The sequence below is a fragment of the Anthonomus grandis genome, chromosome 8, assembly GCF_022605725.1.
Source record: "Anthonomus grandis grandis chromosome 8, icAntGran1.3, whole genome shotgun sequence".
NCBI classification, from domain to species: Eukaryota; Metazoa; Arthropoda; class Insecta; order Coleoptera; family Curculionidae; genus Anthonomus; species Anthonomus grandis.
The window spans coordinates 445,309-469,820 of record NC_065553.1 but is presented as its reverse complement, the minus strand read 5'-3'; the positions used below and the strand labels follow the sequence as shown (position 1 = coordinate 469,820).

Below are 24,512 nucleotides of genomic sequence, written 5' to 3'. Positions count from 1 at the left end.
GCCTATATAGCCACCATAAAACCTCGCTGGCTTGAAACACCAGAGTGTCCAAATCTGTTAGTGTACATCAGTAAATGTACTGTTTTTGCAAATCCTCACCGATTTCAACACCAACACCAGATCTAAACAAGCAATAATATTTTAGAAGTGCCATAGTTAGTTGTTAGTTGAAAGATTCGGTGTGCCATTTGTACTATAAATTAATTAGGATCAGTTTCTCCACATACAGAATAGATCTCTGATTTCAGGGAAAGTTTCATACCTTTGTACTCTGATCACCAAGCATCTTTAAACACTGCTCTTGGAAATCGGCATCCCTGTAGTTGGTTGACGGATATTTTCAATATTGATAACATTCGCAAACTGCGGCGTCACGGCTGTTAGATGGGGTTTGAATGGATCTTCATTTACTGTATCTCTATAACTTGTAAATGGTAGTTGGGCTATGTTTATATAAACATAAATCTCTATTAAATAGAATTAAAATCAGGAACCTTCAATGCATACGCCCTATGCAAGGTAAAATTGAAGGCAGTAGAAATGTTGGCAGGAGACGTGAATCTTGGCTTCGATACTATGAATGCTCCTCTGTAGATTTGTTCATAGAAGCAATTTGTGAAAAGAGGTAGGATTTTAATACATTTAACGAATTGAAAAGTGGTCATTTTAACCATTTTTCGGCCCAAAAATTATGGATGATCGGAAAAAATAACTTTATCGTCTGTGTTGAGTTTGCTTACGTCATAAAAAGTAATTTTTATCTGTTAATTTTATTCCATAACTGAAAAACGACTGGAAACTGAAAAAAAATGGTCAATTTACTTATTTTTCTACATGATTACGCATTTTAGGCCCACAAAACTTTGACAATGGTAATGAAATGGTTGTTCACGTTTGCAGTTATTATATGCGTTTTTATCATTATTCGACATGAACGTTAACCTCAAACTAAGGGATTATGTACGATAAAGGATTATGAGATTATAGTCTTAGAGTCGACCTAATAAATGTAAATTTAATTAAGTGAGGAAAATTTAGAATTTTAAGCCAACTTAGATAGTAAGAGAGAATAAGAAATAAGAAATAAGAATAAAATGGGGGTCGAACTTAGACACTCGGAAAATAAGGAAACAATCGATATCACCATTTTTCCATATGATAATTGACTTCACATCCAAGGACCATGAAAGATCATGATGAAATGATGTTTCTTGCTTATATTGGAGATAATTGTATTTGACATATAAACATGTTTGAGGCAGTAAATGAAAAATAAAATGCAAGAAAATTATAAGTACAAGAGTCGCTTAAGGTCCTTAAAGCAATCATAATTAAAACTTTCAATTTTTTTATGTTGAAAAACCGTTTTTTTACTTATCAGACAACGTACGTAGCCCCAAAAAAAACATAAAGTTAGCATCCTAACCTAACAAAAAAGCTCTTTACAAATTTATCCTTTTTCTGCAGTCCTTTCATCATCGCTAATGAGAAAAACCGTAAATAAGGGTTCAGTAGGTTTAGCACACGTATTTCGCCGTAAAACCGCTCCCTGGTAAAGTTCATAAGAAAATTGCTCAAAAGAAACTTCGTATTGAATTACTTAACTGCATATGATAACATTATACCTGCTAATGGCTACCCGCAACCTTCTTGGGGGCATATAACAGGGGCAGATGCAGGCTTTTATTTTTCCCATTTTTCAATAGCCCGCTGTTGGACTGCGTTACCAGGGACGTACACAAATGTTATCATTTTATTTATTTACTAAAATCCTATAATAAATTGAAGTATTAATTTCATTTCTATGTGCTACAAGGAAATTGCCTAAGGGATTTTCCGACTTCGTCTAATCTTCTTCCAAGTTTGTCATTAAAACCAACTATCAGTAAGATGTCATGGAAAAAAAATATTTAACAGGAAGGACCACTGCTATTTAAAATATGTATGCCAATTTAATTGTTTTTTTAAATCTTTTGAAGAGTTTTAGATGGCGGATTAGCGTTCAGTTGTGTAAATTGTTTAAGTTTAATTAACTTTAAATGTGATTAACTTGTAATATGTATGACGTTCAAGTGTAGTTCATATAAGAAAATTTAAATTTACCGCGCAATCGAGAAAATAACATCAGTTCAACTGTTATCTATTATGTTCTCAAGTTACGATACATTTTACTTCTACGTTAATTTGCTTTAATGGTGAGGCACGTGACGTCACTAATAATGATTGAATCTAAATAAAATTATAGTAACAGCTGTCATATGTCAACGTCAGATAGCTGTCAAATGTCTTATGACCTTAAACAAGTTATGATACATACAATATACATACAACCTCGCTTTGTCAATGAGGTAACCACCTGACATCGTTACTAATGAATGATTTATAAATGTTAATTATTACTAATTTTAATTTAATCTATATAATAAACCTAATATTTTTAATTAGTTTCATACATAGACTCTTCTGTATTGCGAGGAAAATGTAAAGTATGACAGCTCTTATCTTTCAAAATAATTATTATTTGTCAATGTCACAAACCTGTCATCAGTTAACGTTATATAACTGCCATCTATCAAAGATTCTTAATAACTTCGACTGTTAGACGAAATATGTTTTAGAACTTGACTTTTTAATTCTGCGTCATTCCAAGCTTTAACGAAATAATTTAAAATAAATAGGATACATTAATTAATTAATTCAAAAAAATATCAAAATAGCCACTTTGAAGGAAGACAATTAACTGGAAGAGTTAAAATAACTTTTGACATAAAAATGTTAAACGAGCGCTATCTTGGAAACAACCATTAGATAGCAGAAAATTAAATTAATTTTTAAATAATAGTTCAAAAGCTTGGAAAGAAATTAAACTGAAATTAATTTATTTTTTCAACTTGGTACAGTCATTTAACAGCACTAAGAATCAAAATGGCGGAGAAGCGTCATCTTGGAAAAGAAAACAAATAAAGAGTGTTAAATTAACTTTGGACGTAAAACTGACAAGCGCTATCTTGATTTTAAAAAAAAATGACAGAAGATTAACTTAACTGTACCATAAAAATGACGGTTTAAAATCTGAAACTAGTAAATGAGCGCCATCTTGACAACTACAATTACATGAAAAAGACTTAAATTAATTTTTTAATGGAAAGTAAAAGTGAAACTAATATTTGACGTTAAAATGAACGTTAAATTAAGAAAGGTTAAACTAGTATTTGCCTTAAAATGACATTTTCAAGTATCAAAATGACCGATGAGCGCAATTGTGAAAAAAAATTAAATAACAGAGGGACCAACGAGGGTGGTCCCAGAAGTACCCGACCCAAGAAAGAAAACATGAAAATTTTGGAAAAAATGTATTTATTTTTCAACATAATCTCCTTTCAGCTCTATACACTTTTCCCAGCGATGTTTTATAAGTTCGATACCCTTTTTATAATAAGAACTGTCTTGCGCCTCGAAATAGCCATTAACTGCAGACATCACTTCTTCATCGTTGGAAAATCTTTGACCACTGAGCCAGTTTGGAAACAGAAAATAATCTGAGGGGGCTAAATCTGGCGAATAGGGTGCATGAGGTAGCAATTCAAACTTTAATTCGTTAATTTTGACCAGTGTAATAACGGATTTGTAAGCTGGTGCATTGTCTTGATAAAACAACACTTTTTCTTAATCAAATGCGTCCGTTTTTGCTTGATTTCTTTGCATAAACGTTGCAATAAGTTCGCATAATACTCGCCGTTGATAGTTTTACCTTTTTCAAGATAGTCAATGAAAATTATCCCTCGCACATCCCAAAAAACCGACGACATGACCTTGCCTGCTAAGATGAAACGGTTTCCGCCTTCTTTGGAGCCGGTTCTCCCTTTTGAGTCCATTGTTTTGAGTGTTTTTTTGTCTCAGGTGTGAAGTGATGGACCCATGTTTCATCCATGGTTATGAAACGGCGCAAAAATTCTTCTTTGTTGCTATTAAATTTCACTAAACACTCAATTGAAACATCTTCACGACACTGTTTTTGCTCGAGTGTGAGCAAACGCGGCACCCATCTTGCACACAGCTTTCTTATGTCAAAATTTTCAGTTAATATGCGATGTACCTCACTTTTTGAAATGCCTACTATGTCCGCTAGCTCGCGCACTTTCAGTCGGCGATCATCAAGTACCACTTTCTGAATTTTCTTAAAAATTTCTGGAGTCGTCAGCTCATTTGGTCGACCACTGCGATGCTCGTCTTGGCAGCTCGTACGGCCTCGTTTAAACTTTGCTACCCAATATTTTACTGTTGTTAACGAAGAAGCAGACTCACCTAGAGTAGAATCCAGTTCAGATCTTATATTGGTTGGGCTGAGGCCTTTCAAATAAAAGTATTGTATCACATCACTGAAGTTCACTGAAAACGTTCACTATTGATGGCTGCCAAACAAATACTAAACAACGTGGCGTCTTCAAACTTAAAACATATGCTTTATAGATTGTATACTTTCTAATACACTCATATTTTTCAAACTACTACCGACATCTCTAGGTCAGGCCGGGTACTTTTGGGACCACCCTCGAATACCAGATAACTCTGACATAAAAATGACAGTACAGAATTTAAAAATGGCGTGTGAGTGCCATCTTTAAAAAAAATAATTAAATGACACAAGAAAGATTCATCAGAAAAATTAAGTAGGAGTTACATTAATATTTGACGTTAAAATGACAGTTCCAATGGCAGATAAGTACCATTCAAAAAAAAACAATTAAATGGGAGCTAGGACAAGGGATTGTGTGGACAAGGGCTATCTTGATAAAAAAAAATAAATGGCATGGTATGCGATCTTTGATGTAAAAATGACAATTCCAAGTATAAAAATAGTAAACGAGAGCCGTCTTGAAAACAATAAGTACATGACAGAGAGTTAAATTAATTTTTCAATGACAGGTAAAAACAAAAATGAGCGCCATCTTGGAAAAAGAAACTAAGTAAAAGTTAAATTAATATTTGACCTTAAAATAAAATTTTCGAGTATCAAAATGACGGATGAGCATGACAGTTCCTAATTTGAAAGCGCCATACTTACAACAATAATTAAATGACAGAAGAAAGATTAATTAATTTTTGAATGACAATTAAAAATTATAAATGAGCGCCATTTTGGAAAAAAAATTAAGTAGGAGTTACACTAATATTTGACCTTAAAATGACATTTTCGAGTATTAACATGACGGATGAGCATGATCTTGAAAAAAAACTTAACTTTGACGTAGGCATGACATTTTTAAATTTTAAAATGGCGGATGAGCGCCATCTTTAAAAAAATATTTGACGTTAAAATAACAGTTCCGGGGACCAAAATGGCAGATAAGCACCATTGAAAAAAACCAATTAAGTGGGAGAGGTAAATATACCTTTTGACATAAAACTGACAGTTCGAAATGACAAAATGCATGACACGGGCTATCTTGATCAAAAAAAATAAATGGCAGAAGGTTAGGCTATCTTTGATGTAACAATGACAGTTGTAAAAAAGATAAACGAGAGCCATCTTGAAAACAAGAATTACATGACAGAGAGTTAAATTAATTTTTCAATGGCAGATAAAAACACAAATGAGCGCCATCTGGGAAAAAGAAATTAAGTGAAAGTTAAACTAATATTTGACCTTAAAATCACATTTTCGAGTATCAAAATGACGGATGAGCATAATCTTGAAAAAAAACTTTACTTTCACGTAGGCATGACAATTCCTAATTTAAAAGCGCCATTTTTGAAAAAATTATTAAATGTCAGAATCAAGATTCCTAAATTTTTAAATGACAGTTAAAAATCATAAATGAGTGCCATCTTGGAAAAAGAATTAAGTAGGAGTTACACTAATATTTGACCTTAAAATTACATTTTCGAGTATCAACATGACGGATGAGCATGATCTTGAAAAAAAACTTAACTTTGACGTAGGCATGACATTTTTTAATTTTAAAATGGCGGATGAGCGCCATTTAAAAAAAAAATACTAATAGAAGAAAGATTTATTAATTTTTGAATGACAGTTAAAAACTATAAATGAGCGCCACCTTGGAAAAAAAATTAGGAGTTAAACTAATATTTGACGATAAAATGACAGACAGTTCTGAATATTAAAATGGCAGATAAGCACCATTGGAAAGAAAAAATAATTAAATGGAAGAGTTAAATATACCTTTTGAAATAAAATTTACAGTTTGCACAAGGGCTATTTTAATCAAAAAAAAAACTTACCTTTGACGCAAAAAAATTACAGTTCCGAATTTCAAAATAGTAAACGATCGCCATCTTAAAAACAACCATGAAATGACATGGAGTTAAATTAATTTTTGAATGATAGTTCAAAAAATACAAATGAGCGCCATCTTGAAAAAAAAATAAAACAGAATTAAACTAACCTTTGACGTAAAACTGACAGTTTGAAATGTCAAAATGGCCGACATGCGCTATCTTAATCGAAAGAATTAAATGGCAGAAGATTAGCCTAACTTTGACCTAAAAATGACGGTTCCAAATTTAAGGAAAACGAGCACCATCCCAAAACGAATATGGGAATGATTGATTGGTTGATTGAGAATATTCTCAATCAACGGTAAGAAAGTTAAATTAATTTTTATGGTTAATGTGATAAATAAAGTCTGATCAGCGCCATCTAGCAAACAAAAATTAAACAAGTGAGTGTACAACTAACTTCTGACCTACGAATAACATGCTGAATTGGGTTGAGTCACTTAAAGGGTTTTCTTTCTTAATGAATTTACTTGTAGTAGTAATTGTGTTGAGTTGTCTTAGTTCCTCTTAATTTTCCTCAATTTATTTGATTTTCTTATTTAGTTTCATTATGTTTTCTTGGATTGGGTTGAGATTTTTGGCATTTTATTGACGTGTAATAGTTTAGCTTTTATTAGGTTGGGATGGACTTTTGGATCTTTTAAAGAGTTTCCTTATTTGATTTCATTGTATCTTTAGGTCTTTTAAACATTTTACTTGTCATTATTTAGAATTTCTTAATGAATCTCTTTGTTTCCTTAAGAATTTTCTCCTTTGATTGAAGTAAATTGGTGAGCTTCCTTACTGGTGAATTTTTATGAATCCAAAGAAACCTTAAAAAATAAAGCCCTTTTTTAGAGCTTCTTTTTTCAAAAGAAGAAAACACTTTTTTCGAACTCTCTTCTCATACTTCTCATTCTTCTTCCCATATAAAGACGAATTTTCTAATTAAAATACCTAATACAACAAAGATCTTTTATCCGAATATCTCGTTCTATCTACGCCCATGGTACCACCATAAATGTGCGGGCACGCGTTCGACAGCCGACAGACGCGCGATAGACCCAAAACTTCTTTAAAATTTTATTTTCTTTTTTGTTCTGCGGCAGATGTCGGGCAGCTGCAAATTATCTCCTCGACGCCATGTGCACCGACCACCACCTAACAACCAAACAACACACTCGCCTTGGAAATCGCTTTTATTATTCTTAACCCCCAATGGTACCACCGGAGGGACTTTGCGCCTAACAAGTAACGTCGACAATTTCGAAGTCCTCTTAAAAGGGTTTGAAGCGGGCAAAAGTTGTTTTATAATTTTTTGAAACGTGTAAAAATCGACGTGAAATTTTTTGAAGCCAGTAAAAATTGACGTGAAAAAATTTTGAAACGTCCTGTAAAAATCGGCGTGTAATATTTTGAAGCACGTAGACATTTTTAAAATATTTAAAAGGTGTCTTAAAAATTCTTAAAGCCTGTAAAAGTCGTCATTTTTGAAGTATCTAAATATCGACGTGAAAAATTTTGAAGCGTGTTAAAATTGGCCTGGAAATTTTTGAAGCTGGTATAAATTACTTTGAAATAAGCAGAAATTGTGATGGAAATTTTTTGAACCGGCTTAAAACTTTTAAATTGGTAAAAATTATCTCGGAGCGTATAAAAATCGGCGTGAAAAATGTTGAAACGTGCACTGTAAAAAATCGAGTGTTAATTTTAACACGCAAAAGTGGTCTATATAGGTCCACACTAGTGCGTGTTAAAATAACCACTGGCAAAAAGTGGTGAAAAGTGGTTGTTTTTATTTAAAAAAAAACATTTATTTTACCCAATTTAGCGTGTTAATAAACGAACGAAAATAAAATTTAAAAAACCTCTTCCGTATTGTTAAAAGTATATTTTGAGTGTCAAATGTATTTAAATAAAAGTAAAATTTAATCTCCCACTTTGGTTTAAATTAAATTTACACAGGTGCTTAAAATATTTATTTCGGGTTAAATATATTTAAAAAAAAATAAAAAAGTACACTTAATTTATGGTTAATTGAGTTATAAAAATGGTAAATTTAACTTACCTAGGATTAAAATTATTTTTATTAGTGTAATAAAGAATCTATTTAGTTGGTAATTTATACTTTAAATAAAATATATTTTCCTTTATTTCGTGTAATAAGTATTGAATTTAAGGGTTAAAAGTAATTTTTTTAGTGTATTTTTTTTATAACTGGAGTGTGTTAGCCGAAAAAGAACCAAGCACAATTTTTAATTTACAAAAAAAATATTTAAAGTATTTATTTGTTTAAATAAAAGCTTGAAACTATTTCTAAATAATCTTTGGTACATATATTAAAGATTATTAAGGAAGAGTTTTAAACTATTTATTTGAACAAATACTAATTAACAAGTTAAAATGTAATTATTTGGCGCCTGGTTCCTTTTCGAATTTATTACCCCAATTATTATATATTGCAAGTATTTCGGTTAGTCTGTAAATATTTGATAAAAATAAAGAAAAAACTAAAAAAAACGCAAAACTTCGTATTTCAAACGACAAAAAAGTTGTTCTAAGAAAGGAGAGCAACTTCTTTTTAGGACAAATACAAATAAAAGGCATAGCAATCAATTTCTTAGACATTATCTATTAAAGAATAATATAACAAACATAAAAAATATATATTCTGCAACAAAAATATATAGGAACCCATATTTTGAAATATAAAACCTTCAAAAATAATAATTGGAGATCAAATTTAACCTTATAACAAGAGTAGATGTTATACAGATGAAAAAAACACTTATGGCTTATGGCACGTATGGCTTATACATAAATCTCTGTCGCTTAATTCCATAAGCTGCAAAAAATGTTATTTTTAAGCTAAGATGTACTTTGGCACTATAAAAAAATCTGTTTTTTGAAAAGCCTCGGAGCACGCTTACCTTTATAACTCAAACAAAAATCCAAACTAAGCTAAACTAAACACTAAATTAAATTAACGACGCGGAGACGAGATCAGACAGGTCAGGTTCAGGTCAAAGCGTCAAGAAAGTAGAGAGACACAGGGTTGGTAATTTCACGACTTGTAGATCACGCACACGTTTAGTGTTAATTTAACCAGTTTTAAGGGTATATTTACACTGGACGCATTTTTTTTACCAAATAAAAATATAAAAATATTTTAGCACGCCGCGAAGTATTTTAATAGTGTTAATATAATACGCAAAAAAATAAAAATAAATTTAAGTCAATTTAACCACTTTAAAGTCTTCTTTAAGTGTTAAAAATAGTACATAATATACCTCATAGTGTTAAATTTAACACTCAAGAAATTTACCATGCTGTTTATTCTTTTTACCACCCTATTATTTTTTACAGTGTGTAAAAATTGACGTAAAAAAATTTTGAAGTTTATATAAATCAGCTTGAAAATGTTTAAAGCGTGTAAAAGTTGACTTTAGAATTTTTGAAGCATGTAAAAATTAATTTGAAATTTTGTAAGCGGATGGAAATCCTCCTAAAAATTTTTATTTCGTGTACTTTTTTGCGTGAAAATTTTTAAAGCGTGTAATATAATCAACCTGGAAATTTTTGAAGCGTGTAATAATTGACGTGCATAATTTTGAAGTCTGTTAAAATTAGCAAGTAATTTTTTGAAGCGCGCTAAATTCTTTGAAATATATACAAATTTTCTTGAACATTTTCAAAGCGTATAAAAATCGGTGTAAAAACTTTTAAAGCCTGTAACAATCGCCGTATAAAATTTTGAAGCTTGTAAAAATTGCCGTAAAATTTTTTGAAGCATATAGTTGGGTTGAAATTTTGTGAACATTGTAAAAATCGACCAGGAAATTTTCGAAGCGTGTAAAAGTTGCATTTAACAATTTTGAAGCGTGTAAAAATTAATTTTAACATTTTTTAAGCGGATAATAATTTTCCTGAAATTTTTTAGGCTTGTAAAAATTTGTGTGAAAATTTTTAAAACGTGTAATATAATCAATCTAGAAATGTTTAAAGCGTATAAAAGTCGCTTTGAAAATTTTTGAAGCGTATAAAAATTGACGTGAAAAACTTTGAAGCCTGTAAAAATTGGCATGTAATTTTTTGAAGCACGTTAAAATCTTTGAAATATATACAAATCCTCTTGGAAACTTTTAAAGCGTATGAGAATCGTTGTAAAATTTATTAAAACCTGTAATAAATGGTGTAAAATTTTTTAGAGCATATATAAGCCGGCTTGAAAATTTTTTAACATTGTAAAAATTGGCCTAGATATTACTGAAGCGTGTAAAAATTGACATTAATAATTTTGAAATCTGTAAAAATTGGCGTGTAATTTTTTGAAGCACGTCGACATTTTTAAAATGTTAAAAGTTGTCCTAGAAACTCTTAAAGCCTGTAAAAGTCGTCTTAAACATTTTTGAAGTATCTAAAAATCGACCTGAGAAATTTTGAAGCATGTTAAAATTGGCCTGGAAATTTTTGAAGCTGGTATAAGTTACTTTTAATTAAGCAGAAATCGTGTTGGAAATTTTTAAACCGGATAAAACTTGTCTTAAAAACTTTTAAATTGGTAAAAATTGTCTCGGAATTTTTTTTAAGCGTATAAAAATCGGCGTGAAAAATTTTGAAGCATGTAAACATTTACGTAAAAAACTTTTGAAGTATATATAAATCAGCTTCAAAATTTTCAAAGCATGTAAAAGTTGACTTTAACATTTTTGAAGCATGTAAAAATTAATTTGAACGTTTGTAAGCGGATAGAAATCCTCCTAAAATTTTTATTTCGTGTACTTTTTTGCGTGAAAATTTTTAAAGCGTGTAATATAATCAACCTGGAAATTTTTGAAGCGTGTAATAATTGACGTGCATAATTTTGAAGTCTGTTAAAATTAGCAAGTAATTTTTTGAAGCGCGCTAAATTCTTTGAAATATATTAAAAATTTCTTGAACATTTTCAAAGCGTATAAAAATCGCTGTAAAAACATTTAAAGCCTGTAACAATCGCCGTATAAAATTTTGAAGCTTGTAAAAATTGCCGTAAAATTTTTTGAAGCATATAGTTGGCTTAAAAAATTTTTAAACATTGTGTAAATTGGCCTAGAAATTATTGAATCTTGTAACACATTGGCATTAATATTTTTGAAGCAGATAAAAATTCTTCTGCAAATTTTTAAAGCGTGTACAAGTTAACGTGGAAATTTCTTAAGCGAGCAAAAATTGTCTTGGAAATTTTCAAAGCGTGTAAAAGTTTACTTTAGAATTTTTGAAGCATGTAAAAATTAATTCTAAATTTTGTAAGCGGATAGAAATAATAATAATAATAATAATAATAATAATAATAATAATAATAATAATAATAATAATAGACAGTTTATATTTCCTCATAAGATATTACATATGCTCACTCATAGATATAAATAAGTTTACAATATAAATACAAAGAAAAAGAAATCCATCAGTGTATATTAATTCAGCATGTAACTGTAAAGAGGAAATAAAGGTCATGTTTCAGCTACCCTCAGAAGAAGGAGCTGTTAGGACCTTGAATATTACACTTATAATTTTAAAAAAAATATCGCGAACCGCATTATAAACTGTACGAGTAGCATGGATACCCTACATCCATAACTAAACGAAAAGAAAAGAAATCTAAATTATCCTAGCTTACTTATTATTTACTAATAGGAGGCAGGAAAGGAGGAACGAGGGGTACAGGTATATTAACTATATTTCTGTTATATGTTATGTTATATATAATCCTCCTAGAAATTTTAATTTCGTGTACTTTTTTGTGTGAAAATTTTTAAAGCGTGTAATATAATCTACTTGGAAATTTTTGAAGCGTGTAAAAATTGACGTGAACAATTTTGAAGCCTGTTAAAATTGGCGAGTAAAAGCGCGTTAAAATCTTTGAAATTTATAAAAATCCTCTTGGATATTTTTAAAGCTTGTAAAAATCGGCGTATAAAATTTTGAAGCTTGTAAAAATTGCCGTAAAATTTTTTGAAGCATATAGTTGGCTTGAAATTTTGTGAACATTGTAAAAATCGACCAGGAAATTTTCGAAGCATGTAAAAGTTGCATTTAACAATTATCGAAGCGTGTAAAAATTAATTTTAAATTTTTTTAAGCGGATAATAATTTTCCTGAAATTTTTTAGGCATGTAAAAATTTGTGTGAAAATTTTTAAAACGTGTAATATAATCAATCTAGAAATGTTTAAAGCGTATAAAAGTCGCTTTGAAAATTTTTGAAGCGTGTAAAAATTGACGTGAAAAACTTTGAAGCCTGTAAAAATTGGCATGTAATTTTTTGAAGCAGGTTAAAATCTTTGAAATATATAAAAATCCTCTTGGAAACTTTTAAAGCGTATGAAAATCGTTGTAAAATTTATTAAAGCCTGTAATAAGTGGTGTAAAATTTTTTAGAGCATATATAAGTCGGCTTGAAAATTTTTGAACATTGTAAAAATTGACCTGGAAATTATTAAAGCGTGTAAAAAGTATTTTAAAATTTTTTGAAGTGGATAAAAATTCTGCTGAACAGTAAAATTTTCAAAACGGGCTAAAATTGTCTTGGAAATTTTTGAAGCGTTTAAAATTAATAATTTTGAAACCTGTAAAAATTGGCGTGTAATTTTTTGAAGCCACGTAGACATTTTTAAAATGTTTAAAAGTTATCCTAGAAATTCTTAAAGCCTGTAAAAGTCGCCTTAAACATTTTTGAAGTATCTAAATATTGACGTGAGAAATTTTGAAGCGTGTTAAAATTGGCCTGGAAATTTTTGAAGCTGGTATAAGTTACTTTGAAATAAGCAGAAATTCTGTTGGAAATTTTTTAAACCGGATAAAAATTTTCTTAAAAACTTTTAAATTGGTAAAAATTGTCTCGGAATTTTTTTTAAGCGTATAAAAATCGGCGTGAAAAATTTTGAAGCATGTAAAAATTGACGTAAAAAACTTTTGAAGTATATATAACTCTGCTTGAAAATTTTCAAAGCGTGTTAAACATTTTTAAAGCATGTAAAAATGAATTCGAAATATTGTAAGCGGATAGAAATCCTCCTAAAAATTTTTATTTCCTGTACTTTTTTGTGTGAAAATTTTTAAAGCGTGTAATATAATCAATCTTTAAATTTTTGAAGCGTATAAAAATCCTCTTTAAAATTTTTAAAACGGGTTAAAATTATCTTGGAAATTTTTGAAGCGTGTAATAATTGACGTGAATAATTTTGAAGCCTGTTAAAATTAGCGTAAGATTTTTTTGAAGCATATATAAGTTGGCTGGAAATTCTTTAACATTGTAAAAATCGGCCAGGAAATTTTAGAAGCGTGTAAAAGTTGCATTTAACAATTTTGAAGCGTGTAAAAATTAATTTAAAATTTTTTTAAGCGGATAACAATTTTCCCGGATGTTTTTTAGGCTTGTAACAATTTGTGTGAAAATTTTTTGAACGTGTAATATAATTAATCTGAAAATTTTTGGATATTTAGAAATATTAGAAATATCTTGGAAACTTTTAAAGCGTATGAAAATCGTTATTTATAATCCTTATATACAGGCTTTAAAATCGAAATTTTAAAGCCTGTAATAAGTGGAGTAAATTTTTTTAAAGCATATATAAGTCGGTTTAAAAAGTTTTAAACATTGTAAAAATTAATTTTAAATTTTTTGAAGCGGATAAAATCTCCTGAACATTTTTTCAGCATGTAAAAATTTGTATGAGTAAAATTTTTAAAACAGATTAAAACTGTCTTGGAAATTTTTGAAGCGTGTAAAAATTGACGTGAACAATTTTGAAGCCTGAAAGGGGTAGTTGAATTGGAGGGCTGGAACTGATGGCTTCTTCTTCTTTCTTCTCGTGAAGGTCCTTGTCCTTCCTGTAATTCTCTATTAAACTGTTTGTTTCTTTAGTATGTATCTCTATTCTTGAAAGGGCGTCCGTATTTGTGTTTAGTTTACCTTTTTTGTAAATTACATTATAGTCACATTCATCAAGTTTAATACGCCATCGCATTAATTTGGAACTAGGGTCTTTTAACGAAAATAACCACTGTAAGGGCTTATGATCAGTGATTAAATTAATTTTCCTTCCAAAGATATAAGAGCGGAAATATTTCGTTGCCCATATTAAGGCCAAAAGCTCCTTCTCTGCTGTCGAATAATTTCTTTCCGAATCATTGAGAATCCGAATCTTGATGCATACGCTGTTGGTAAATCATGACCTATTGGTCCTTGTGATAGCACTGCTCCAAGGGCTACATTACTAGCATCCGTAGTGAGATTAAATATTTTTGTAAAATCTGGATACTGTAAGATTTTTACATAAATGAAAACATTCTACAAATTCTTGGGTATGTTCGATGTTCGCACCTTTCTTTAAACATTTAGTCAGTGGTTTTGTTATACGGGCAAAGTCCTTAATAAATCTTCTATAATAGCCCAATAATCCCAGAAATCCTTTGAATTCTTTTGTCGACTTCGGTATTGGATATTTCTTAATTGCTTGAATTTTGTCCGGGTTTGGTTTGACACCATCTGCTGTTACAACGTGTCCAAGATAGGCGACTTCCTTTCGTAAAAATTCGGACTTATCTAATTGTATTTTGAAGTTAGATTCTCGAAGTCTTTGAAATACACATCTTAATCGTACTAGACATTTTTCATTCTGGATACCTTTTAAAATATTGTCCATTATACGCTGGAACGTCGCTGGCGCGTTCTTTAAGCCAAAAGGCATACGCAAGAATTCGTAATGTCCATGCTCTGTATTGAATGCTGTTTTTTCGATGTCATCTTTATGAATCTGGATCTGGTGAAATGTACTTGCCAGGTCTAATGTGGTAAAATAATGACATTTGCCAAGTTTGTCCAATAGATCGGTTATATCAGGCAAGGGGTATTTGTCACCTAAAGTCTTAGCATTTAGTCCTCTAAAGTCGATAACGACTCGCCCTTTTTGAGTGCCCGATGCATCTTGCTTTTTGGGGACAACCCAAATTGGTGAACTCCATGAAGAGTTACTTGGTCGAATACTTGAAATAATACTGAATACTGAAACTTCGGCTTTGTGTACTTGAGGATAACGGTATGATTTGGTATAAACTGGTATTTCATCTGATGTCCGAATTCTATGTTTAATTTTATTCGTTAATGTTAAGGGGTCATTTTCATTATAAAATATGTCACTATATTCTTTAATTAAATTGAATATTTTAGTTTTTTCTTCTAAATTCATATGATCAGTTCGAAAGCTTGAAATCAGCTTTGAAAATTTTTGAAGCCTGTAAAAATTGGCGTGTAATTTTTTAAAGCACGTTAAAATCTTTGAAATACATAAAAATCCTCTTGGAAACTTTAAAAGCGTATGAAAATCGTTGTAAAAATTCTTAAAGTAAAATTTTACAAAGCATGTATAAGTCGACTTGAAAACATTGTAAAAATTGGCCTGGAAATTACTAAAGCATGTAAAAGTTTACTTTAAAATTTTTTAAAACGTGTTAAAATTAATTTTAATTTTTTTTATTTTTAAATTTGTTTTTTCCTGAACATTTTTTTAGCATGTAAAAATTTGTATGAGTTAAATTTTTAAAACGGGCTAAAATTGTCTTAGAAATTTTTGAAGCCTGTAAAAATTGACCTTAAAATTTTTGAAGCCTGTAAAAATGAACGTGAAAATTTTTAAAGCATGTAAAAGTCAGCTTGAAATTTTCTGAACTAGGCAAAAATTGATGCGAAATTTTTGAAACGTGTAAAAATCCTCTTGAAAACGTTTGAAGCGTGTAATAATTAGGCAAAACTTGTCTTGGCGTGCACTTGAATTCAATCGACGCGTATTTTTAAGCCATTCGGAAAATCGGTGGTCGAGTTCCAAAAATACTTGCGAACGGGCAATTAAAATTAAATCTCTCGTGTATTTTAATCAGTTTGTGCTGGCCGGTCTTACAGCGGATCTGTCCAATAAGTCGGTTTTTCTCGGTTACATTTTCAAAAGCATTTTTGTAAGTTCAAAAGAGAAATTTCGGAAGTTTCGGTCGCGCCTTTTTATATTTTTTGTGTTTTTAGGACAAACTGTGTACACATTTTTAATTTCTTTAAATAATACTATTAATTAATCCTTAAAACAATTAATAGATAGAGATTTAAGTAAACTGACTTTAAAGGCTTGGAAAATTATCCTAAATGCCTGGAAACGTAAAGAGCCCCCTTCCCCTTTCACTAATGAATGAACACATTCGACACTCCTATTCTATTGATGAAAGATTGCGTCTCTCTCTCTCTCTTCCAGGTTATGGACGACGAGGAAATTTACGAAATTTCTTCTGAACTTTATGAGGAATACGACTACACTTCTAAATCCAAGCCCCAAGTAAATCCAAAAAGTAAGTCACATTTTCCTGTAATGAATCCTTGAAAAAAAAATTGTTTCAGATGTGGTAAGCAGGTTTTCCTTCAAGGTTCCCTCGCACACCGTTACAGACGAAGACGGAGACTTAATAGTGCCTAGAAGACAACATTCCGAGCAAGAGAGATTAATAGAAATAGGTAAGTAACATGACTGTTAATTGTTTCCCCATGTATTTTTATGGCTAAAATAAATATACACAATTTTCGTTGTTATTACAGAACACAGTTACAGTACGGGTTTGAATTTGGTTGGCTTACAAATATGGAGGGGAGCTCTCCTATTAGCCGATTGGCTTATTCATCATGGAGTGAATTTGTCTAAAAATGAAACCGTTTTGGAGTTGGGCAGTGGAGTCGGCTTCACGTCTATTATTGGTTCCATGTTTTGTCCGGTGGTCTGTACTGGTGAGTACTGGTAATTACATTATTTGCTATTGAAAAAAATAGATTTTGAGCTAAGAACTGGCTGAGCCAAGAAACATTTTTGGTTTTGGGATAACGTTTTTAGCGAATTTTTTATTTTTTAAGTATCACTTGAAAAATTTTTCACCTACTTAAGATTACATTTATTTATAAATTTCTTTCTACAATCTTGTTATGTTAATAGCATTAATAAGGTTTTTATTTAGGGTCAGCATACCAAATATTTTGACATTTGCCCAATATTTACCTATATTTCTAATTTAAATAAGGAAAAACAATTAAATTCAACCGAAATACAATTAATAAAGATAAAAAAAATTAAAATAGAGACCAGGAGAGACAAAAGACATCTGTGCAGGATTATCAAAATCAAACAAAGACAAATCAAGCTTATCATAAAATCACGGAGTAAAAGAGTAAATATTTTGTATATACGTGTGTTTTCACTAATTTTCCAAATACATTTTTTTATACATACATATTTTTAAATACAAATAGTCCATCTTTTCTCAAAACTCTAAGTCACAGGTCTCATATGTATTAAAATAAAAGTCAAAGTGTTTCACCCATACTAGACATCATCAGATCCACTATAAAAAGAAACAGAATCAATAAGCTTTATAAAAATTTACACTAAAAATAAAAGCTAGTAATTTTCTTCAAGGGTAGGAATTAAGTCAAAATTGGCAAATTCAGACGGAGACTAGTTACTACATATTAAAATTGTATAAACAAACAAATGAGATTAGGTTTAAAGGTAAATATCAAAAAATTTAGAACAAATAAAAAAGATTTTCCGAGTGTAGGAATCGAACCGAGTATCTCAGTGTTATAATGTTTTAGGTTTAAATAAAAGTTGTCCGTTATTAGAACTTACAGAGGTTTATGGCTTAAAGCAAATTATAACTGATCCGACAAGAGTATCGAATTTTACTATGTCTTTAATTGATCTTATTTTTTCGAATGTAGATTTAATTGATGATTGTGGGGTAAGAGATGTTGAGATATCAGACCACCTGCTTCTTTACTGTAATATAAAAATTGAACCTTTAAAACCCCCTAACATAAATTTTGCATATCGTAGTTTACATAATGTAGACCGGACTAAATTTATATCTCACATAGAGCTAATACCATGGCACACATGATAGATATAGACAAAAAAATCGATTTTTTAAATCAATCTATACATACTTATAAATATCGATCTACATGCCCCTTTAATTAAAGTAAATCATAAAACCAAACCTGCCCATTGATAACGCCAAATATAAGATTAATGCAGAAACTTCATAATAGAGCATTGAATAAATTTAGACAAAGCAAATTCCGGGATGATTCGAATAAATACAAACAATTTAGAAATGTTACTACGAGTGCAATAAGAGCTGAAAAAGAGGCATATTTAAAGCATATTTAAATTTCAAATTTGCAAATTGTAATAATAAAGAACTTTGGTGTGAATTAAAAAATATTGATCTTTCTAAAAAATCGAATGCTGAGCGCCCTCTGCAGTTACAAGACGTCAAAAAACTTAATTGCTTTTTTACCAGCATAAATAAGGGGAATAATAAAACTGATGATGAATTTGTCAATTTTTCTAAACAATACAGAATTTCTCCTAATGAATTATAATTTAATTTCATTACTTAGGACGTGGTTGCTAAAGTTCTACAAAATATAAAAAGCAAAGCATTTGGTATGGATAATTTGAATATATCTATTGTTTTGCTCTGTTGTCCCACGATAATTAATCCGCTTACCCACATTATAAATATCTGCCTGGAAAAAAAATATTTTCCTAAATTATGGAAGCAGGCTAACGTCATTCCTTTGCCTAAAATAAAAAAAAAACCATCGAATTTAATAATCTTCGTTCTGTAAGTATTCCTGCTGTTCTTTTAAAAGTTATGGAACAACAAATTCTGAATTACTTAAATTTTAATAATTTGATACCAGAATATCAGTCTGGTTTTCGTAAAGGTTACAGCTGTACTACTGCACTAACTCAAGTAACGATATTTTGTATGCTCTGGATAATGACCTAGCCACCGTGTTGGTTCTTTTAGATTTTTCCAAGGCTTTTGATTTGGTAAATCACAAAATTCTTTTAGCATTACTACATTATTAAGGCTTTTGCGAGTCGGCCGTTTCTTTAATATGTTCTCATCTGTCTGACCGGAAACAATTAAATGCCAAAATTTCGAAAGCCCTGGATGTGATTATTGGCATTCCCCAAGGTAGTATTTTTGGCCCATTGCTATACACTTTATACATCACAGATTACAAAAATAATAAAATATTGTAAACACCATAACTACGCTGATGACACTCAAATTTATTTTTCGTTTAAACACACTGATGTTGCTCAAGCCAATCAAAAAATTAATAATGATCTTAGCAACTTACTAGCGGAAATTCAAAAGCTACATTTAAAAATTAACTCTGCTAAATCAATAGCTATTCTTTTCTGTAGCGATAGACACAGAGCTGCCCTTTTGAGTAATTTAAAAATTCAACTGAATAACGATGAAATTATTTTTAAAAACAGTGCCAAGAATCTTGGTCTGGTAATCGATCATAAATTAACATTTAAAGAGCATAGTGACCCTCAAATTAAAAACTGGAATTTCTGCTTTAAGATCTATTTTTTTCCACAGACACTTTTAAGTGCCAACATTAAGAAAATGCTTTGCGATTCCCTTGTATTATCACCAACAAACTTCTGCGATACCATCTATGGGTCTTGTCTTCATTATTATGACTCATATAGAATACAGAAACTCCAAAATTCTTGCCTTATATTTGGCATAACAAGAAGAGAGCATATACTTCATAAGCTGAAGGACGCAGCATTGGTAAATATGGAAAATCGATGATTGCTGCATTCTGTTTGTTTTTTTTATAAGGTGCTCAAATGGGAAACTTCACCATATCTAGTTAGAAAGGTGACCTATCAAACAGATGTACATAACTTAAATATAAGAAGAAAAAAATTATTAACTGTTCCCTCTCACAACAAAGAAATTTTTAAAAAGTCATTTTCGTATATAATAGTGCACCTTGTAAATAAATTTAAAATATTAGACTTCGATGTCCGAGAACGCATTTAAGGCAAAATTTGAGCGGCATTTGTTCACCGCATAAATTTTCTCTTTCTAAACTAATTAAAAATAACTATGAATATTAATGTGCAAATTAATATTTTATAATAAAATAAAAAAAGTTTTTTTTTATATTGTATAAAAAGATGGAATTTAAAATTGATATTATAGTTTAACCTTTCCTTCGCCTCTTTCTATCCCATTCCCTTTTTAGGTATATGTTTCTGTTTATTCTTTTTGCATGCGATTTTTAAATTCTAAGACCTCAACAGAATTTGGGGAACTTCTTGAAAGTCACCCCTGAAAGTCTGAATATAATGGCCTATTGGTCACTCACTTCTATTATTACTGGTATAAATTATTACTATGCGTGTAAAAAATTATATTGTTAAAGAAAACGAATAATATTTTTATTTTTCTTATTTACATTGCAATAACATAATGTTGTTCACTGTCTACACAATGTGTACCTCTTTTTGTACTTTTTTTTAGCTTTTTGAGTGACTTATAAACGTTATTATTATTATTATTATTATTATTATTATTAATATTATTATTATTATTATTATTATTATTATTATTATTATTATTATTATTATTATTATTATTATTATAGATAATAATAATAATAATAATAGATAAAAAAAGATAGGGTTAATCTTTACGCTAAACCGAGCTGGTGTAGTGTACTTATTTTATTTATGGAGTGTCTGAAGGCAAGATCAAATTGTTAAAAATCAAGTGTGGTTCAAAATTAAAAATCTCGTTGACGCAGTTCAGCACTGGACATTGCTTGGCTTTTGTTATTTCTAATTTCTCCAGAATGTCCAACTTTCTACCCTTAGGACACTCATGCAATACTCTCACATTCTCATGTATAGGAGCAGAATGCCCCACAGATAGTAGATAATTAGCAAAAGTTGATTTTGTTTCCGTGAAGTAGAGTTCCAATACCCTGGTGTGAATTTGACGACCAGATTGGCCCACATAAACTGGGACGATTAAACTCCCGAATTAGTTAAGTGATCTCTACTGTCCTTAGTGCTAACTAAATGATTATAAAGAGTATTTATTTTAAGGAAGTTTTAAACAAAATGGAAAAATTAGGGTTTTTTAAAAAATTTGGCCAGTTGTAGGGAAACGTTACCAGAATTACTTAGATAATGGAATTTTAATTTGTTTATATCTAATGGAATGTATATTTGTTTATATCTGCAGACAATACCCCATAACAATAGCCAACCCAACAATCTGTCTGAAAAAACTTCCGTTAAATTTGAAAAATTTTATACTAGACTCAACAGAGTTATCAGATTATCTATCACGATTTTAGGTAAGTTCGTTTTATTCAAAAGGGTCAGTGACAAGCCATATGCAATCTTTAGGTGGGATACTTGGAAAAAGGCTTTTGACATCTAGGGAAATTAAGATTGCTTTCTTTGGAATTGGAGTATCCTTTAAACTATTACGAGATCAACTAAATTTTTAGTGAATTAATATTGCTGAACTCTAATATTGAAGTACTCTATTTTAAAACCCTGTTAAGCCAAGGCGATAATGGATAACATGGCGAATCAATAAAAGAGACTACAGGACGGATCGGATAACAACTTAAATTTTATTATGATTTTTATTTGAGGTAATTAATTATGATTGATTGTCCGACTACTATTACTGTAATAAAAGCTCTTTGTAGTTAACAATTATTTTCTACTTTTTAGTTCTATTAGCAATAAAAGCGCGTTTTTTTAGTTTTACTTGCCAAATTTTGTTCCGTAAAATAATTTCAAAATTTATGTTTTGGTTATTTAGTTGTAACTAATAAGGAGCCATTATAAATGACGGTTGTCATATTACATCTTATACGAATATTAATTAGAGTAACCTGCGTTTATGAGACTTATTAGTACACATGCATTTGTAAGGATTAAACAAGGTGAGAATGCAACTACTCTAAAGACGTTTGGTCTCTGTTGTGCAAAGCCGCCTGCCCAAGCAAATTCGAAAGAGTAAGTTGTAGACTCCAGCAATCAGTAAGAGTAACTCTGAGTTTGCACGCTAGCTCTATCTCTCTTACTCTCCTACAGAGGATCTAAAAAATAGTTTATTAATCCTGGCAGTCCTAATAAGAATAATGGGAAACTGTTATCAAATTATTGCTTTGTCATCGGTCCTTGATGAGACTTTTAGCAACCAGTAAAAATTAAGCTCAAAGATTCCGGTACATACATACATAGATACAACCCGAGCTAATAAAAGCGTCTTAATAAAAAGGGTGACCATAAAAATTGTAGTGATTATAGGCGTATTTTAATTAAACTCTAGTCTTGGGTAAAAAAGGAATATTAAAAAACAGACTTATGAAAACAACAAAATGCTGTATGAGGGACAATTTGGATTTAGAACTGGCCAATCTACTGTTAAAACAGTCCTAGATATGGTGGCGGATGTGGTCGAGGCCCTTGAGGGTGGGAAGCATGCTGAAATAATTTTATATGACCCCGGTAAGGCGTTCGACTGCATGTCCCATGACTTACTTTTGAAAAAATTGAACCATTACGTTTTAAAGGAATGTAATTGGAATTTATTCGCATCTTATATGTCAGGTCGAGAGCAGTATGAAGATTTTGTTGGACAACAATCTGACTACGCGGCGTGTCTCAAGGATCAATATTGGGGCCGTTGTTGTTCATCATATATGTGGATGATTTGTATAGTTTCATCTTTCCAGATAAATGCATGCAATATGCAGATAATACTACACTTGAAAAAGAAAAAAAAAAGGACCTAAATACTCTGAAATCTGATAGCCAAAAAATATTAGAGACCGCTGAGTCCTGGTTTACAAACTCAACCACTTATATTCTCAAGTCAAGTGACATCTGAAAAATCTGTCCAGCTCCTTGGGATAACTTTGGATGACAGATTGAGTTGGCGCACACACATATCTATTTTGAAAAAAAAACTCTTTAGGGTAGTAAGAAATTTAAAAAAATATTTTAGACAGAATAACATTAGTCAGTGCATATTATGCTATTTTCGATTCTCACATGCGATATGGACTGGAACTCTGGTACAACTCAGTTTGAGCATCAGATATCTTCATATTGCAAAAAAATGTACGTGGCGAGCTATCGAGACCATTGCAGGCCAATTTTCATAGATTTAGGGATTTTAACTCTACCTTGCTTGTACATTTATCTCTAATTAAGCTATATACATAAAAATAAAAATATCTATAAATCCAACTCAATTTATATCCTACCTGTCCGCCTTTGTCGTACCATTTTCAGTGTTTATCGGATGGATAACAATAGAAAAAGCTCATAAACCGAGCAAACCCGGGTGGGTAAAAAGAATTGATTTCGCAATGCAAACTATAGAAGTGCCATACGTTATTGGAGGTTCATCCGGTACCCTTTTTGCTTACTTAATAAGGTTTTATTTCTCTCTACCTATTTGAAATAAACTATTGCTAGATTTTGTGTAATATTAATACAGTTTGATAAAAATTATTCTATTTCAGATATAGACAGAGGAGACATATTTAAAATAATCAAGGCCAACATAAACCGAAATCAGACAATATCAAATCACCCTGTGGACGTAACAGAGTTAGATTTCATGGCCGAAGACTTACCGGACAAGATCAAAACTGTGTTGCCGTCCGTTGAGACTGTGATAGCGGCCGATGGTATGCCTATTTTTAAATTTATTAACTCATAGTTTATTTTCTAATAATTTTCCAGTGGTGTACGACGATCACTTGACCGACGCCTTCTTAAATACCGTCCGGAAACTCCTGAATTTCCCCGGGAAACGTCGCGTTTTCGTCGCCCTGGAGAAACGTTACGTGTTTACCATATCTGAATGCGATGGTTGTGCCCCTTGTTTCGACTACTTTTTGGAAAACCTAATGACGATGCGAAACGTAAAAGTGCAAGAGGAAACGTTGGATTTTCCGCAATTTTTCACGTACGATAGGTGTAAGGAGTTGGTTTTGTTGAAAATTGAGGCTGTTTAGTTTAGGAAATAAATGTACAACTTTGTTGATGGATTAAATTTTTGTTTATTTACAAGCCGGTGTTTTATTATGGAACTCTCCGTTTTTGATACTATATAAGTATAATTTTTTATAGTCTTAGATCAACGCCCTATAATCATTCCAATACAGTGTGAAATGTTTGTTTTGATGAACCAAGTATTCCTTACACTTTATATTTTAGGTATTAAATAATAAAAGGTACTAATGATTACTTAACCCTTTCGCGTCGATTGGGACATACTTGTACCATCAAAAACTTGGTT

At 30.7% G+C, this 24,512-nt stretch overlaps 1 protein-coding gene across 5 annotated transcripts in view; it reads left to right on the top strand.

The window, feature by feature from the left end:
• The window catches only part of LOC126739522 (methyltransferase-like protein 22), a 135,513-nt gene extending 111,230 nt beyond the window's left edge, over positions 1-24,283 (top strand). For 4 of the 5 annotated variants that reach the window (XM_050445266.1, XM_050445264.1, XM_050445265.1 and 1 more), the window contains 5 exons: positions 16,559-16,652; positions 16,702-16,815; positions 16,897-17,082; positions 23,731-23,898; positions 23,954-24,283. In XM_050445266.1, the coding sequence (XP_050301223.1) occupies positions 16,559-16,652; positions 16,702-16,815; positions 16,897-17,082; positions 23,731-23,898; positions 23,954-24,228 (837 nt within the window). In that variant the 3' untranslated portion in view covers positions 24,229-24,283. Of the gene's footprint in view, positions 1-16,137; positions 16,272-16,558; positions 16,653-16,701; positions 16,816-16,896; positions 17,083-23,730; positions 23,899-23,953 lie in introns of those variants that run through there. The other variant, XM_050445267.1, reaches the window with a different exon arrangement.
• The last annotated feature ends 229 nt before the right edge of the window (positions 24,284-24,512 follow it).